At 34.0% G+C, this 14295-nt stretch overlaps 1 protein-coding gene across 6 annotated transcripts in view; it reads right to left on the bottom strand.

Annotated features, from left to right (window-relative positions):
- Positions 1-442: 442 nt before the first annotated feature.
- The window catches only part of LOC106079137 (relaxin receptor 1-like), a 327070-nt gene continuing 313217 nt past the window's right edge, over positions 443-14295 (bottom strand). For all 6 annotated transcript variants that reach the window (XM_056032402.1, XM_056032401.1, XM_056032400.1 and 3 more), the window contains 3 exons: positions 8333-8477; positions 6738-6831; positions 443-6350 (listed from right to left, as the gene is read on the bottom strand). In XM_056032402.1, the coding sequence (XP_055888377.1) occupies positions 6177-6350; positions 6738-6831; positions 8333-8477 (413 nt within the window). In that variant the 3' untranslated portion in view covers positions 443-6176. The remainder of the gene's footprint in view (positions 6351-6737; positions 6832-8332; positions 8478-14295) is intronic.

Genomic DNA, 14295 nt, shown 5'->3' with positions numbered 1-14295 from the left:
GCCTATATTATATTACGCGCCCTCGAAAATGGCTTCATTTCTCTACTTAAACTGTGAGCAGCATTGTAGCTAGCTTTATAAACAAACTATGTTGGCTTATTATCATGTTCCACAAAAAAGATCCGTTTACTTTTCCTGGTAGTTTCTATATTCTGAGTCATCAGATATTCATCAGCTCAGAAATGTTACAGGTCATGGTACCAATTCATCAGAGAAATGTGAAGGCCCTAGGCAAAGATACAATTTTCACCTTTTTTTGTAGCCGATTTTCTACACTTTGTGCCGACATTCGGCGAGCCGAATGAAACCACGGATGTCTCCCGCGGGCCGTATTTTAAGCATCACTGGAATAAAGGACTAATTTTCTTACACACGTTTTGAAAGAGAGAGAAAAAAATAACTCAAATAAATATCATTGAAGTTTTCTTTATTATAAGTTACATTTGTCGCCGGGTATCTTAGATTTAGGATTGTAGTTTTTTAGCGGCCCCCGTGAGGGGAAAAAGCCGCTATTAGGTTTGTGCAAAATGTCCGTCTGTCCGTCTGTCCGTCTGTCACACTCAGATCTCGAAAACTAGAAGAGATATGAAAAATATTATTTCATCATTAAATCCGGCTTGAAAAGTTTAGGTGCAACGGCTACTTTTGGTTTTCTAAAAGCAAACCGTTTAATTTATAAAATTAATCATGCAAGCGATTTTTTCATAAAAATACACCAATTCTAAAACAATTACGTAAATGTAAGGGAGGCAATGTTACAATAAGCTAACAAAGATGGATAATTTTTGTGTATTTTCAGTATCACTAAGTCAAATATATTTTTAAAATGTACAGGAAATGTTTACAACAAATACAAATAATAGTTAAAGATGTTTTTTCTGGTCAACTAGCTGCTAAAATTAAAAGAAAACATTTCTGTTTGTTTATAAAGGCTAATAATGCACTTTGTATGTAAATATCACGCACATTTTTTTAAATGGACTTTTTATGCAGCGATTTTCGTGCAGTAGCGTAACGTCGCAACATGATCAGGTGCTAAACCAATTCCTTAAACTTTTTTTAAAAATCAGATTTTATTTATTTTTTGTTTAGTGCCCCCATCCGAATAAAAGAAGCTTATTTTTGTGCGTTTTGTCTGTTGGTCGGTCTGTCCGTCACGATTAGATTTAAAAAACTAGAACTCTAAAAGCTATTGAAAATCTGATTTACCCTTTAATGTTCCTCCGATAACATCTCAATAGTTTTAAGTATCTAAAATTGATTGTTCCGGATTTTTTTGTGCAAAACTAATCAACGCCAACAAATGTTTGTTTGCTCTTCTAACTTATATTACATTCAATTTCCATGCTTAAACGTTGCAAAAACACATTATCAATAATATGTTGCTCCGTTTTTTATGTAAATAGCATATTAATGCTAAATCATAATCTCTATACTGACTTATATTTCATTAAGTGTAAAAATGTTCCGGATATTGTTTTATAAAACATGAATTATGCCTAATGATTGTTTGAAATCGCATAAGGCTTTTAAAAAAAGTAATTTACTAGAATTGATTACTGAAAATTACTTTTTAGACATTTAATTTTCTTGTAAAACATAACATAGAAGTTTTGTAATCGATAAAGAAAGTTCCGGATTTTGTTTCTTACAAATCGTCGCCAGAAATTTCCGAATTTATTTAAAAATCTACTAACGCCAAATAATTGTTTGAACTCCCTCTTCTAATTAATAAACAAATAATCTTCTCATTTACGAAATAATGTTTTTACGGATTTTTATAAAAAATATTTTAACTCACTACTCTCTTACAGTACATTTAACTTTCTACCTAAAACATTAAAAAATCTAATTATCGTTAATATTATGTTCCGATTTTTAAGGAAAACAGAATCCAAACACCAAAGTAAGGTATGAAAATCTCTCCACGTGGCTGTAGTACATCTAATTTTTATACGAGACCATCCAAAAAATTTAATTAACGGTATTACATTTATCTGAAATTCTCTTTTTCTTTTACTATTTATACAAACATCCGGAACAATCTATTATATAAACTTTTCAATTGTGTTCATACCTAAAAATTATTGCGATGTTTTGAAACGTAAAATAAAGGTTAATCAATTTTTTATAACTTTTAGTTGTTTTTTTTATATCAAGATAACGGACAGACCGACTGACAGACAAAACGCAAAAACAATGTGGCTTTGATCCTTTTTAAATAATATCTATTAGAACTCAGTGCACCAATGTCTATGAACCCTCGTTAAATATCTCGTGTAAATAAAGACATTTTTTTTTTATGGTACCGGTACTAGCCTATTGTGAGGTAATGGAATTTTTTTTCTTTGACGTCATATGAATGGACTCTTTAAATGTAATGTTAAAAGAACGCACTCGGTGCACCAATGTTCTAATAACCCTCGAAAAAATTGCTTGTATTAATGAAAACATATTTTAGTCTAACTAAGCCGTGTGACGTAGTGTTTTTTTTTCCTTTGACGTCACATGGAATGAATTCTTTAAATGAAATGCTTAAAGAACGCACTCGGTGCACCAATGTCTATGAACACTCGAGAAATGGCTCGTGTTGATAAAGGTGATTTTTAGTCTAGCTAGGCCTTGTGACGTAGTGTTTTTTTCCTTTGACGTCATATGGAATGAATTCTTTAAATGAAATGCTAAAAGAACGCACTCGGTGCACCAATGTCTATGAACACTCGAGAAATGGCTCGTGTTGATAAAGGTGATTTTTAGTCTAGCTAGGCCTTGTGACGTAGTGTTTTTTTTCCTTTGACGTCATATGGAATGAATTCTTTAAATGAAATGCTTAAAGAACGCACTCGGTGCACCAAAGTCTATGAACACTCGATAAATGGCTCTTATAGATGAAGGCGATTTTTAGTCTAGCTAGGCCGTGTGACGTAGTGTTTTTTTTTTCCCTCTGACGTTATATGGAATTAATTCTTCAAATGAAATGAAAAAAGAACTCGGTATAGTAATGTTTATTAAGCCTCGTTATGTGACTCGCGTTTAAAAAAGGAATGATATCTTGATTTAGATCTAATCTAGATTGTTTAAACTAGATCTAGATTTTTATTACAGTATATCTAGATCTGGATTTATATTCTAATTAAAATTATTTTAGAGTCTAGATCTAAAATTTCTAGATCTAGTTTAGACTAAAATAGATTAGATTAAGATGTAGAATTTCAATTTCTAAACTTAAAGTGTAAAAAAAAAGTGTAGATTTTCATTTCCAAACGTTTTGATCAATATTGTAATGTTTTAATATACTAAAACTAATCTACTATTTTTTTAATTAAATTTAAATTTAAATTTACGGCAAATGAATCTTTGAAACATTATTACTTTTGACCATCGGATGGCTGCCTGGTCGTGCGGTTTGCGCGCTGGACTGTCGTTCAGATTTATGGATGGCCCAGGGTTCAAACCCTGCCCGCTCCCACCCCCCGTCGTCCTGCGGGAGGTTTGGACTAGGAAGTAATTATCTTCAACTCTGAAGGAACATCCGAAACGTGTAAAACATTTTACATCAAAATTAAATCACCTCTTGAATATTATTTGCGAATATGCAGATCCGACAGGGATCCGACTTCGACGGGGGCCGCCTCTGAGTTTGTGTAACACAAACTCTCTTTGTAATCTTGTTTATTATAAATCATGAACATGTAAAATCCACAAATTCTTGTAAGAAATAGTCATACACATTGAAACTAAAGATGTTATTGTTAAAAAAAGTACATTTCATAATGACTTATTAAAATGTCATATCACGGGGGATCAAATTAAATGAAAAGAAACGTCTATGAGACGAATGTCAACATAATCATAGTCAAATGTCAACATAATCATAGTCGAATGTAAACATAATCTAGTCACATATCTCTGTTTATACTTTTTAAAAAGCTTTAAATTCAACCTGATCCTAAAGATAAACACATTTGCAACCAATATATTGCTAATTACTAAGCATACACAAGTGATTCAAGACACTAATTGGTTGACATTTCTTTTAAAGTTGTATCAACTTTTTCTTCTAGTCATTGATAAATTGTAGCCAGCACACAGACTCATTGCCTAATCATTCTCCAATAAAGTCTTTTAACTTTGAAAGGGTTTCATTTTAAGTAATCTTGACAAAACTAACAGAGATTTTATTTTTCCATTAGGCCAATACAAAGTGTTTCTAATTCTATTTAAAAAATGAAGTTCTTTTCTTTTTAAAATTTAAATAAATACCTTAGGGCTATTGTCTTAGATGAGGAACCAAACTTGAACTACTGGCGCCCAACTTGCACAGTCTACAGCAGCTCTTGCAAAACTTAAAACAATATGAACAGACAAAGGCATATACCTTGACATTAAAATCAGACTGATGCGCTCCCTGGTCACGGCCACATTCTTCTGTGCATGCGAATCTTGGACGCTGACTGCAGAACTAGAGAGGAGAATCCTAACAATGGAGCTATGATGCAACAGAAAGATCTTAGGTGTCAATTACAAAGACAGCACCATGAATGAAGAGATTAGAAACAGGATTGATACAACACATTGACCCCACGATGACCTGCTAACCACTGTCAAAAACGTAAACTCAAATTCTATAGCCATATCATAATGTCCTCCGGGCTCGCAAAGACATTACTTCAAGGAAGAGTACTAGGAAAAAGAAGAAGACAGAAAGCTATGAAACATGAAAGAATGGATAGGCGTGTTAGTGAATGGAGTTCTATCAAATGCAAAGGGCAGAGAGGAATGGAGAAAGATATTTGACAGATCTTGTGTGATGCCCCAACGGTCCAACAGACTAAAGTGTAGGTGACTGTGAAGGTGAATGTATATATATAAATTGATTTTAACAATGAATCTGTACATTTTAAATCAGTATTCTTCCTTCTTTTCACATCATAATGTAATTTATGCACAAAGAATTAAAGAATGCCATTTTATATCTCATCCATTTTATTTATTGTTAACTTAATTCATGTCTTAATGTTATTTCAAAACAAAAGCTTTTAAAAAGTAGAGACGCAAATACAAATTATTAACAATGATGATCACATAAAAATGCGAATGTATGGGAACAATGACACATTTAACACAGTTTCATCTCTGAGCACAACAACATAATCCCATAGATGTATGTCCCCCCTTCTATATGTTTGCTGTGTGGCGTTATAAGCTTACACTACTGAACATGCTGCCTGCATCAGAAGTAGAGATTTGTCTGTTGATGTTCTTACTATGACATGTTGATGTTCTTACTATGACATGTTGATGTTCTTACTATGACATGTTGATGTTCTTACTATGACATGTTGATGTTCTTACTATGACATGTTGATGTTCTTACTATGACATGTTGATGTTCTTACTATGACATGCTGATGTTCTTACTATGACATGTTGATGTCCCATGCTGTCCTTTTTAGACTTGAATGTTTTTTTATGTGACTGTCATGAACTAGTTTCTGTTTTGTCCACATACTTTATTGTTGTAGGTATCCATTTAAAGTATCAAGAGGTTTTTTTTTTTGTTGTTTTTTTTACATCAAGCAGAGCTGCAAGATAAATGTAAATGTTTCAAAACTAGCTGAGTTTCACGCGCGAAGGTTTTCTTGAAAAAGGAGATAATGAGATAATATGAGGCAAACGCAGAGTTATCTCCAGTTTTCAGTGAGCTTGTAAAATGAAAGCACATTGATGAAATTCTATTTTCATTTGTTATACGTACAAAATGATAAATATTACCACGGTGTAAATGTAGAATAATCTTACAAAATATAATGGTCACCATTGATAGTATTACTGTATGGTAGAAAAATTCAGTTTCAGCATCGAATCCACCGAAGTCTTACAAAATGTGATCCGGCCATGAGTATGTCATCTGGTAATGACATGATTCTTAAAGAGAGCACCAAAACGACCTGATTGTCTGAGGACGCCACTAAGTACAACGTGCATCACTATGGACGCATCGGCTGGACAAGTAAAAGATGAAGACAGAGATATTAGCGTTGTTGGTGATTTGATCTCAATGACTTTGTCCACAAATCGTTCCAACAGCCCTCTGTCTCATCCTCAACGAGTTTGTTGACTTAACAGGGTCTCTCTTCGCTTCTTAAGTGTGAGCTCATTTCTCGTGCTGTGTCTCATGTTAAGAGTGTGGTGTTGGTGTATCTCTTGTTGGCGGAGTTGCCGTTGGACATGTCACGTGGAGCACACATGACCTCCATTCGGTGTCCGTTCATTCTACCATTGGTCACGTAAACATTGGTCAGCTTTCTAGTGGACGTTTGTGGGTAGTACCTTTTTAGTAATCCCAGCTGGAAAAGAAATTATCATTTAGTTATTTATTTAATTTTTGGTGAGCGGTGGGGGGGGGGGGAGGAGAGTTGATATACATTTGAAAACAACATTTTGAAAGACAACATGGATGACATGTGCAATAACACCCTGCCCAAAGGAGCTTAACAAAGATGCCATGTACTAATGAGCTATAAATGAGCTTACAATAATATCTTTTATCATTTCTAATACATTGACAAAGAATATATATAGAAAAAAAAAGATATTTAATAGTTAATTAATTTATCATGCAGAAATACATTTCCATGTTTAATCTGCGTATATATTTTGTTTAATTTATTCATTCATTTATTTATCTTCATACTTATATCTCAATGCATACATAATTATTTATTTCTATTAACCTCACAATACTGCATCTGTCTCCCAAGAGATTGTCCACTATTTTTTAAACTTGATCTGGATTGGATAGAATCTTTGTCTGAAACTGGACTAGGTCTGTCAATAGAAAGGAAATAACAGATTAATCGGAGATTTCAACTGTTCTGAAGACATTAAGTCGTGGTATTTTTATGATAAAGAAAAAAGGAGCTTCATTTTATACTCTGTCGTTTAGTGGTTTCACTAAAGTCAAAGAAACACACTTATAATAGTTAAATACAATGTGTATAGAGTTCAGAATATATTTCTAAAGATGTAATACACCTCTGTGTGTGTTGCCTTTCATTGGACCCGCGCTAATTCTATGTGTATAAATTATTAAATTAAACCATTTTATTACTTATAACAAATTTTCACGCCCTCCTGATTACCAGGAGCTCCTGGAAATCTCCGGAAATTGCAAAATATACGAAAAAGTCCTAAAATCTCAGGAAATTATTAAAATCTTTAGAACACTCATACGAATCTCCTGAAATATATAGACACAAATTGTCATTTTGGGGTGTCATTCTATATGGAAAACGCCAATCCTACGTGCTATAAAAACACAGCATTATGCAATACCCGTAATTGTGGAATCTAGTGAAAGAAGCTTCTCGCGCCTCAAACTAATGAAGAATTACTTTTGTTCAACAATTCTCGTAGATAGGTTGAAAAATTTGTTGATTGTTCTTATTGAGCCTGATCTATGCAGGAAAAAGAATTCTTATGATATACTGTAAGACTTCGCTACAGGCAATTCTGTGCATAGTAAATAATGAATAAAATGCAAAGACGAATATATTTTCTAATACAAACTCTTAATTTCACTTATAATCTGTATCCCTACCCAAACTGGGCCCCGCGAAATCTGTTTCGCATTGGGCTCCACAATGGTTAAGTCCGGCCCTGCTATTTAGTGACGGGTGAATACAGAGTAGATTAATTGTTCTCTTTCCATGACTTCTTGTCACAATGGTTACGTCCGGCCCAGCTTATTTAGTGACGGGTGAATACTACTTGTTCTTCCCCATCCTCTTTTTTTTCGCCTCTAAAATTATATGGGGTAACTCTAGTTTGTCCAACTTGCAGAAATAAAAGAGTGATCTTTCCATTAATTGGTGTCTACACTCTTGAGCCATGAAGAGAATTATATATATATATATATATATATATATATATATATATATATATATATATATATATATATAGATATATATATATATATATATATAGATATATATATATATATATACAGATATATATATATAGATATAGATATATATATATAGATAGATAGATAGATACTTTAAACACTAAAATGAGTAGAACTAAAGATAATTTTAAAAAATGCCCTACCTTATTCTATAATGTGATTTAAATGCCCTACCTTAATCTAAAAAGTGAATAAAATAATGCCCTACCTTAAATTTAAAAAGTGAGTAAAATGCCCTACCTTAAATTTCAAAAGTGAGTAAAATACTCTACCTTAATCTAAAATTAATTAAAATGCCCTACCTTAATCTAAAATTCAGTAAAATGCCCTACCTTAATCTAAAAAGTGAGTTCATTCCCCTACCTGAATACAACTGATGTGAACTTAGAAAATAGTTTCTTCTTAAACAATTTGGTGGTTAGGGTGTAGAGCATTGGGTTGAGCGCTGAATTCACTGGGAGGATGAATACGATGACCCAGGCATACAGATCTTCTGAGATCTCCACTCCTGTGGAACACATAGAAACAATAGAACTTTGTAATCAAAGATGTATATTCATGAATACTCTGTAAGTTGTATACTATTAATTACACCCATGTGCACATATAAACATCAGTTTGTGATTTGAACATGTTGGTTGTGTTTGTTTGTTGGTGTTTGTAAAAAAAAAGAATTACTTTAAAGTAAACAGCCATCAACTCAGACTCATAATCTACATGAAGGAAATCTTGAACTATTTTGTAAGCTGAACATTATTGTTTCTACAACATCATAAAGAACTAAACGACAAAATACTAACATTAAGGGAAATAATAACACAAATATATCTCCGTATCTTATGGCATCATGTGGTCAGTCGGACTAACAATGCAAGGTACATTAAGGGAAATAATAACACAAATATATCTCCGTATCTTATGGCATCATGTGGTCAGTCGGACTAACAATGCAAGGTACATTAAGGGAAATAATAACACAAATATATCTCCGTATCTTATGGCATCATGTGGTCAGTCGGACTAACAATGCAAGGTACGTTAAGGGAAATAATAACACAAATATATCTCCGTATCTTATGGCATCATGTGGTCAGTCGGACTAACTAGGCAAGGTACGTTAAGGGAAATAATAACACAAATATATCTCCGTATCTTATGGCATCATGTGGTCAGTCGGACTAACTAGGCAAGGTACGTTAAGGGAAATAATAACACAAATATATCTCCGTATCTTATGGCATCATGTGGTCAGTCGGACTAACTAGGCAAGGTACGTTAAGGGAAATAATAACACAAATATATCTCCGTATCTTATGGCATCATGTGGTCAGTCGGACTAACAATGCAAGGTACACTAAGGGAAATAATAACACAAATATATCTCCGTATCTTATGGCATCATGTGGTCAGTCGGACTAACAATGCAAGGTACATTAAGGGAAATAATAACACAAATATATCTCCGTATCTTATGGCATCATGTGGTCAGTCGGACTAACAACGTAAGGTACATTAAGGGAAATAATAACACAAATATATCTCCGCATCTTATGGCATCATGTGGTCAGTCGGAATGACAAATAAATACTATCGGCAACTTTTTCGATGCACACATTCCACTTCTCTCTGTGTTGGCGGAGATAGGACTGTGGTTGTTGATAGTTTGTAGTTCTTAGTCTCCGATATTCAGACTGCAAAATATTGAAACCTGCCTTTTAACTTGTTACCTGCCTTAGTGTTTTGGGGGGACGATTGTTTCCACACAAAACTTTCCTTATAACCTTGTTTACTTCTTTTTCTTGGTAAATCCAAAACCTTAAAAACTCTACTATAGCTTTAGTCATTTTCAAATTTATATGATTTTATTACAATAATTAAAACTATATTTCCAAACTGAATTTTTTGTAGAAGTGTAAGGAAAATATAAAACACTTTTGATGACGATACATAGATCTGTTTAATGGATATATAAAAAAAAATTATTTCCTTTCCCTGAATGATGTATGATTTACGATATTATCGTATTGTATGTAAGGAAAACGTGGTAACGTCGGATAATTGTGCTAAACCAAAGAATCATACACAACACTTACAAAGCTGTTACAAGAAAGCCTAGCGAATAGGATCAAGTGGGGGGGAGATCTTGGGGTGACAGAATTCAAGGACACATTCTTAAACCTACACAGCAAACATATCCCACCAAAAGCTAGAGAGATAACTTATAGACTTATCTTTGGGATGACCCCTATGGATAAAAAACGGGCAAATGACCGTGAATGTAAATTATGCCGTCTCGAAAATGCTGATAACGAGAAATATGTGTATCTGGAATGTCCATTATTCCTTAAAGCTAAAAGTACTGTAATGGACTTATTAGAAGCTAACTGTGGCAACTATGTGAGTGTGTAACTGCCTATTGTTTTAAACAAGCTGCTAAAACTAAAAAAAATGGTAAATAACTTCAACTTAATTATGGTTTCCGAATACAGGAATTTTGTTTGGGCTATCTGGCTCAAAGCTCTACATAATAATAAAGTGTTTGATCGTAATCACTTAGAACTGACATTTAGGAAAATTATTGATTTTAGCAATGTCTGAACAATGTTTACCTTAATGGTTGTGAGAACCTAAAACCACTGTTTTGTCTTCAGTTTTTGGCAATCTAATCTTCTACAGATTAAAAAAAAAAAGAAACATAATCCATAAACAGTTGCGGGATTGCGTGTGTTTAGAAATCTGACATCTTGTGATAAACATTACAAACTGATCTCGTTCTGACAGCCCGCTTATGCTCCTCATATTTGTCATGAAGAATGATGAATGCGGCAGGTATATGACACTGAACACTGTCAATGATTATGAACTATACAAAAATTATAAAACTCGGCAACAAACTGTCAACACTTGTGACCAAGCAACCTTTGACCCCGCAGAAGTGGACAAGCTAAATATATTTTAAAAAGACATTTAAGAGGAATAGCTCCACGTTTACAACCATATATCGAAATGTTATACGATTTATTTCCCGTTTCCGATATAAAAAATAATGAACACTATATCAACTAATATTTTTTTTTTATTAATGTTTGTTTTGTTAGAGCTCAAGGATGTTCTGCACTGTTTCTTGCTCACTGTGTTGAATCAAATGATGTTAATGGAACCAATTTTCCTGGAGAAAACAATAGCAGTTGGACTTCACAGTACTCGCTCTACACTCTAAATCAAAACATTTGTCTCCACAATGAAGTACATATTGTGGACCATTTCATTATGACGACTGCACCCTCAGAAGTCTTTATCACCATGTTTTGTTGTCTCTTCTGTTGTGTATAAGATATTGAATACTGAATAATAATAATAATAATAATAAAAAGACTAAATGGACAAGTAAGCTCCAATTTCAGACATCGCGATATGTAGGGGCAACTGATGCTAAGGTCTTATGCTTCTTTGACCAACGGTTAACGAGCAGAGTATCATGAGGCCAGCACGACGACCAACTGCCTTTATTTCCTCATCTACAGTCAGGCACCCATTAGGGTTGGGTGGACTCAGGGAAGCTCTAATAAAATCACGAAATTCAAAATAACAGTCTTCACCGAGATTCGAGCCAAAACCTCAGCCAAGCGCTTAACCAAGCAGCCACCGCGCTCCCAAATGGATTTAGAGTCTTTTTTCGCCCTCTACATCTCTCATAGGCAGCGGATTTCCTTTAAGATATCAAATGTGTATCCCGCGACCCTTGCAAGTGACCTCCAGCTGTCTCGCTCCAAAGCCACCTGCAACCAGGTGCTCTCTTCTATGTCAGTTTAAGCAAGCTGGCACCTAAGCTAGTCTTTAAAGCGTTTCCGTGGGGCGCCTCTGTTACCAGGATAAATGACGATGTCCTTGATGACGAAGGATTAAGGAAGAGTGAAGTGTTTTCTTTTGAATAGGGTGTGCAGTGTCCAGTTGCAACATGCATATTTTTCCACATCTGATGCAAACAAAGCCGTTGTCCGCTGGGGGTCACTTTAAGTTTTCTTTTCGTCTTCTGCAAGGGCTTTTCTTTTGGGTCTCAAATGGTCTCTTTGAGAGGTCATCTGCTGCCACCTACTTTCCAGGAATAATGAACAATTACTGAATAACTTTTGACCTGCTCTACGGAGGATCCTAACATTTGCTCAGTTTGTTTTGTGTGCAATGCAATACTTTGTAAATACTTGATAATAAAACACAGAAAGCTCTCACATACGTTACAAAAATATTTACCACTTTTATTTGTAAAGGCATTTAAAAATATCCCACCAGAATGCGGTTATCCAATACAATGATGCCAAAGAGAAATATAGTCCCTAAGCGCTAAATTATTCTGGAATTCTCTTTAAAATGCTTTCAAAAACCTGAAAAAAAATCTATTATATTGATTCTCAAAAAAGGTAAAAATATAAACATTACGGTTGACCTTATTACGGAGCATTATATAATTATACCTTGTCTTCAAGTCCGTGGATTAAGGACGAGCACAGTGTTTCACGTGGTTTCGCAGACCTAGCTGTGACGTACATACTTTACTACAATGAGACGGGCTAATTCGTTGTCAGCTATAGGCCAATGCTATAGAGATGATAAAGTAACAAGCTGTTGTTTGGTCAACCACTACCATTACTGCTTCAAAACATTTATCTTACGCTGCTCCTAGTAAGTGGTCATTATGGGAAGCATAGCTTTTCAAATATAACATTAAACTTTACTTATCAGTTCAACAGTCCTGAAATAAATATATACGTTTTTATCTCTTTGATTTGTTTTTCTAAATTTCCTTTTCCTTTTATTTTAACAAATTGTGCAGATATTCAGCTCTCTGGATACGTAGACAGTCCGTAGGCTATATGTTTGAGTCTGTCTAGTGCTACACTTATCATCATGATATTCACAATACAAATGTATGTTAACAATTTAGCTTAGATATTATTTTATTTTATTTTAATTTGAGAAGGTCAAATCTAATAACTAATTGATATTTATACTATAGATGACTCAATGACTTTAGTAATTTCTACAATTATTTTGTGTATGAAATTGTGTATCGTAAAATGCCGGGAATTTGAAATAAGCTAGTCCTAAAGAAGCAACACAGATCTTGGGTAAAATACTCATCAAATAAAGTACTGTAAATGTGTAGCTTCACGCGCTAGTTTCATGTCTTTTCTTTTTATAGCCTCTATCGGGTTTGATCCCAACTACCCGTATATTTGTGCAGATTTTTTTTCTCTATCAGGCACACTTATAGCATAATAATGTCAGTTTAATTTAAAAAGAGAACTGAAAAATTTGTGATTCAACTTTTTAATCAAAGAAACGAAACGGACTAGTCCAACATAGCCCATTAGTTCATTAACTATTGGCAATTAATTATTTTGTATGGTATCAAATATGGGAAAGAAATCGTACTTGACTGATGTAGTGGTGTACGTTTAATTAGTCTCCTTTTTTACTTTTCTTTAAAGTTTAAAATTTACAATATATGCTATAAAACCTTCTATTTTCTGAAACAATTCGCTGGTACAGTGGTTAATGTGTTGGCCTGGGGAGGTTTGAGGAGGCTAAAGCCCTTGAGTTCGAATCCTGAATCCTGGTCGTTATTTTTTTTTTAAATAGATGCATTTAAAAAGCGATCACGGTAACATTCAAACATATATCGTCTTCTTACTCCCCCACCCCTTTCCCAACTGGTCCAGACAAGTGATAGGATCATAGCGTATTGATAAAGCTAAAAGCATGAAAATGCGCTAAACAAAAACAATTGGTAAATATATTTCTAATCGCTTATTAATTATTGTTAGTCTAGATTTATTACAGATTTAATGACATGACTGATCCAAACCAATTGATAGAATGAAACCAAATATAAGCTTTGTTTGTTGTTTTTTTGTTTTTTCAAACTGTGTTTTAAATTTTCTTGTTTTCATTTTCCCATACCGCAGTTTGTCTAGGAGCACTTTGTACCCTCGCTGTCTCAGGATAACTCAGGTACACTCTCTTGTTTACTTTCTTGGGTGGCCAATTAGCTGCCTCTTTTAGTTCATTGTACGTATACTGTCACTCCGTGTCACGTGACTGTTTCACGTCTCTTCGATTGAGACTTTCCCTGCTTTTTTAAAATCCTTATGGGAAATTTGTTGTGATTACAAACGATATGTTTCGGATTTAAAACAAAAACATTCCCCAAAAGAGAACAAACACAACTTACAGAGAAGTTGATCAAATGACTACATACTCTTAATGCTTATCACATTTCCTAGGCAACGAGTATTGCTGAGTGCTGACACAGTCTGACAGAGCTT

Source organism: Biomphalaria glabrata, chromosome 6 (assembly GCF_947242115.1).
Source record: "Biomphalaria glabrata chromosome 6, xgBioGlab47.1, whole genome shotgun sequence".
NCBI lineage: Eukaryota > Metazoa > Mollusca > Gastropoda > Planorbidae > Biomphalaria > Biomphalaria glabrata.
The sequence above is the reverse complement of the archived record's forward strand: the minus strand, read 5'-3'. Positions and strand labels throughout refer to the sequence as shown.